Source organism: Primulina tabacum, chromosome 1, assembly GCF_025594145.1.
Source record: "Primulina tabacum isolate GXHZ01 chromosome 1, ASM2559414v2, whole genome shotgun sequence".
In the NCBI taxonomy this organism is placed as follows: domain Eukaryota; kingdom Viridiplantae; phylum Streptophyta; class Magnoliopsida; order Lamiales; family Gesneriaceae; genus Primulina; species Primulina tabacum.
Genome location: NC_134550.1, coordinates 42,055,373 through 42,060,358, shown reverse-complemented (window position 1 = coordinate 42,060,358; position 4,986 = coordinate 42,055,373). Strand labels below are relative to the sequence as shown.

At 33.5% G+C, this 4,986-nt stretch overlaps 1 protein-coding gene across 3 annotated transcripts; it reads right to left on the bottom strand.

The window, feature by feature from the left end:
- Positions 1-1,588: 1,588 nt before the first annotated feature.
- Positions 1,589-4,582, bottom strand: LOC142544235 (replication protein A 70 kDa DNA-binding subunit B-like). Of its 3 annotated transcripts, XM_075651301.1 has the most exons (7): positions 3,235-3,356; positions 3,049-3,173; positions 2,889-2,970; positions 2,699-2,816; positions 2,399-2,556; positions 2,201-2,320; positions 1,589-2,115 (listed from the first exon to the last, which is right to left on the bottom strand). In XM_075651301.1, exons 1-6 carry the CDS (start codon positions 3,318-3,320, stop codon positions 2,227-2,229), a joined length of 663 nt encoding a protein of 220 aa, XP_075507416.1. In that variant the 5' UTR covers positions 3,321-3,356; the 3' UTR covers positions 1,589-2,115; positions 2,201-2,226. The 3 variants fall into 3 exon arrangements, with proteins under 3 accessions (XP_075507416.1, XP_075507411.1, XP_075507423.1); XM_075651296.1 differs by having other exon boundaries at positions 1,589-2,320; XM_075651308.1 differs by lacking the exons at positions 3,049-3,173; positions 3,235-3,356 and adding an exon at positions 4,343-4,582 and having other exon boundaries at positions 1,589-2,320.
- Positions 4,583-4,986: the final 404 nt, after the last annotated feature.

The following is a 4,986-nucleotide window of genomic DNA, read 5'->3' as shown; positions in this document are numbered from 1 at the left end:
GATTTGCAGATTCTATATTGGTGGCAAGGTATGAAGCGGGAGATATGCCGATTTGTGTCTGAATGCCTCACTTGCCAGCAAGTCAAAAAGAACATCAGAGGCCAGCAGAAATGCTTAATCCACTCCCTATCCCCGAGTGAAAATGGGAGAATGTCACCATGGACTTCGTTGTTTGTTTGCTGAGGTCAGTCAGAGGATCCAATGCTATTTGGGTTATAGTGGATCGACTTACTAAGTCGGAACACTTCTTGCCAGTGAAGGCGACTTTCTCCATGACGCAGTATGCAGAGCTCTATATCAGGGAGATAGTTCGATTGCACGGAATCCCAGTTTCTATAGTGTCCGACAGGGACCCGAGGTTTACATCTTCCTTCTGGAAGAGTTTGCACTGCAGCCATGGGGATAAAATAGCTATTCAGTACACCTTTCTACCCTCAGACAGATGGCCAGTCTGAGCGAGTGATTCAGATTTTGGAGGATTTGTTGAGGGCTTGTGTGATTGATTTCCATGAGAATTGGGAATCGAAGCTACCTCTTGTGGAGTTTACAGACAACAACAGCTTCTAATCATCTATAGGTATGGCTCCCTACGAGGCATTGTATGGGAGGAAGTGCAGATCGCCGATTCTTTGGGATGAAGTCGGTGAGAGATCACAACTTGGTCCAGAGATTGTTCAGCAAACTGCAGATGTGGTGGTCAAGATCCGAGACAGGATGAAGACCGTCGAGAGTCGTCAAAAGAGTTATACTGACAAGAGAAGAAGGGATCTTGAGTTTTCCGTAGGTGATCAGGTTTTTATAAAGATAGTACCTATGAAGGGTGTCATGAGGTTTGGGAATAGAGGCAAGCTTAGTCCGAGATTCATTGGACCGTTCGAGATTCTTGACAGGGTTGGGACACTAGCTTATCATATTGCTTTACCGCCGCATTTTGCTGGTATACACAATGTGTTCCACGTCTCGATGTTGAGAAATTACCTAGCGAATCCTTCGCATGTTTTGAGTTTTGAGTCATTGCAGTTGGCTCCAGATCTGTCGTATGAGGAAAGACCTATCCAAATCCTAGACAGACAGGAGCGTAGACTTCGAAACAAAGTAACCAAGCTAGTCAAAGTTCCGTGGCTAAATCAATCAGTGGAGGGGAAACTTGGGAGACCGAGACAGATATGAGGAATCGCAAACTGGAACTGTTTGGTAAGACATAATTTCGAGCACGAAATTTATTTAAGTGGGGGAGGAACTGCAGAGCCCAAATTCAGTACACGTAAAACTCATGAATTTATTAAATTGTCAAATTGTTTATTTAAGTTTAAAATGATTTATAGCGATGCGTAATCTTTTTAATTGTATCATTTTAAATTATTTATTTTTATGTGATACACATTAAAATGCTTTCTTGAGTTTTATGTTTCAGGCGATTATTCGACGCGGGATCGAGGAAAAGAGGCCGGCGACGATTTTGGCAATTTTAAAATGTAGTATTTTATTTTAAGTTAGGATTGTGGTATTTTAAATGACTAGGAAAATGCATGTGCGTTGCACGTGAGTAATAATATATGAAGAAAGACAGATGAAAAAAACCAATATTTTTGTATAGAATAATCGATGTAATACTACTAATGTGAAAATACACCAAATTTGTTTAAAAGGGAGCATTCATATAATACTAATGATGCCAAATAATTAAGAACTATTCTATATTTTTCCTCTTATAAGCTAATCACTATCGATATAGATTTTTTTTCAAGCAGATCAGTTTAACTTCTGCTTCAATACACGTCTCCTTCTTTGAGTAAATGCAGCAATTTTCTTGTCAACATCGATTTCAAAACTTCCATCTTTTGCATGCTTTGATACTTGTACGTCATCTAATATAGTTGTAGTTTTTGATGAATAAGTTTTTTTTCCTTTTGCGATCCTGGAAACTGGCTGCCGTCATTTCTTTTCCAGGCTGTTTGGTGTTGAAGATATCTAAGAACGACCTTTGGAAGCCTTCCACTACTATAGACAGTTCCTTTTCTGTTTAACAATTTCTTGATCCATCTTGAAAAGAAACACATGCTCTTCTTTGATTGAGTTGTCAAGAACAAAGGAAAATTTTTTCTCAACCAGTTCCTGTTATTATATAGTTTCAATTGGAAGTTTAATAATAAGCATTTGGAAACTTGACAATAGGATTTTCAATTACAATTATGTATACCTTATTGAGTAATTCAACATATTCATTCACTGAGCAACCAATAAATCTGAGGCAACATCTTCAAATAATGTAAGTCTTGCTGATGTGTCATTATCTCGCACTGTCATCCTTAAACGATACCTATTGAAATTCACGTGGCATCAAAGTATTAGTAGAATTTTTTAACATCACTACAACATATGAGAATATGATTCATACCTTTGAATAATTTGAACATGTTGTTTTGTGCAATTTGAACAACTTATTCCTTTCGTTGTTTTGATGATTTCTTTGAGACAACTGGCACAAGCTTCATACCATGGTTTTGATTTATTCTCAATCTCACATATAGTTGCCTTAAACCAGTAATGCATGTCCTGTGAGAAAAGAATAAAACTTTAATATTTATTTGTATTACATAATATCATTTACATGTACATATTTATATTATATTTAGTAACATCATCTTATGTAAATTTGTTTTGGAAACCATATACCAAGTTGTAATATTGCTTGTACATTCTTCAAAGTAATTTTCTTATCCATCAATTGCTCTAGTTTGATTTCCTCACATTCTTTTATTGATTTCGCCACCCATAGTCTATTCAAACTTCGTTTTCCCACAATATGTTCCAACCTATGCCAAATAAATCTGTTTAATACCAGAAAATAACTCTTAATGCAAAAAGAATGAGGATCTTGTACGTACCATAAGTTTATTCTTTCTGTTTCGTTACATTTTGGGTTTTGCAGCATTCCCGTTGTAAATGTTGACTGCAACTGAGGAAATCCTAGTTTATTAAGAAGATGATGGCCCAAATTATTCATGAATATAACACAAGTAAATTATAAATATTTTATGACAATACTATGATATGTACTCATTTTAAGATTGTAGAAGGACACAATTGAGTTTTTAATACAATTTTCTTTCAGAAGTTGTCCTTCATTTAGAGCGAGATCGTCCCATAAGTTTATTGTGATAGTTTGTAGCCTGCAAGAAACAAGTTACTAAAATAAATGTCGAATTAGGTGATTTTATTTTACAAACTTACATTGTGTTAATGAGAATTACTTCCCTTCTATAACCAAAGCTGAGCTTGTCATTTCTCTCAAAACGATTAACTTGTTGAACTTTCATCGGAATTCCAATAACATTTGTACAAAACAAGTCAGACGTTAAAAAAATATATCATTTTCCTTATAAATGTAAAAGAACTGTAGCAACATTTACCATGCTCATTATCAGTGACTGGATCTGCATTCACATAAGCAAACTCTTTAAAGTCAAAGTTCAAGTTGTCATGTGTTAATTGTTGTTGTGCCTCTCTGAATATTGTCATATTTTCCCTTTGTGCAGCAGCAATTCAATGTTTTTATTCCCATTTGGGTACTTTTTGTTTATCGGTTGGACAATCGAGTCCTCGATAATATAAGTCTTGTTGATCCTCATTTGATCTTCAAATAGTTGAATTATGTTTGAAAACATTATACCATGAATCAATGTACCCTTCAGTCAGAAAGCACAAGCAAATCAGTATTAGAAGATAATACAACCAATAATTAGAATATTATATTTTTCTGTAAATTTTTCATATAAACAAAAGACAGAACAATTTTGTAAGGAGAATGACATAGTAATTTTTTGGTATGAATTTGTTTTGCTTTCACTATTTATCTGAAAACTCACTTCTTCATCCATGAATAACATCTTCCGGATTGTTGTTGAAACTTGTCTTGTGGAGGTTTGATTTCCTTGTTGAAGAACCATTAATTTAATTATGAAATTTTTCTGGTATGCTTGAAGTGAATTGATAGGATCAATAACAGAATTTTCCATTTCCATTTTGGCCAAAGTCCAGACTCTTTTTTTTTTCTCCTGAACGAAAGAAATATTGAAAATAACTTAGGTTGATATGTTATTTATTATATTATCTAATGATTGAATATGACTTAATTTTGTCTCTCGGATTCGTTGTCATCATTTCGGAATGTATGTCTCACTTTCGTTCCCATCGTTTCAGCAATGTTTTTGTTATAACGTTTATAAATTTAAATTAAATAAACAAACTTAAATTAAGCTAAATAAAACTAAATTAACTTTAAAAAATTTCAGAAGAAAGCACATGTTGGATGTAAACAATAGAGCAAGACAACACGCACCGCTTTTCTTCCTATAACTCTTCGTCTTGCTTCTTTTACTATTTTGCTTCTTTTTATCCATGGTACCCATGGGTCAAGCCAGTTTCTGAGAAACGAAGAGATATTTTTAGTGTCGATCTAAAAATTAGACATTGATGAGGGTTTGATATCGGCAAATAATATGATGCGCGCAGTGATGGATTGGCGTAGAAGACAACACGAAAGCGGCCGACAGTAAGGGGAAGAAATGAAAAGATGTGTGTTTTGAGGTTGAGAAGACGCATGTTTATAAAGTCTCAAGACAATGATAGGATAATAATGGGTCAAAAATATTAGCACAAGTCCCAGTGTAAAATTAGAATATAATATAAACAAAATTAATTTGCCAATGGAAATTTAAATTATTTTATTTATTGAAAATACATGTATTTTTACTTTCAACTATGTAGTCTAATTTTTTCGAAAAAATAAGAAATTATGATATTTCGGTTGCATGTAATTTCAATTGGGTGTATATATATATATATATACATATACATGTATGTATTTATTTTAAAAATTATTAATTAACAATAATATATATATTTTTATTTACAAAAACAGGTTTATTTTGAAAAACCGAATTAAATTTATTTATTTATTGAAAAGAAATGTATTTTTACTTT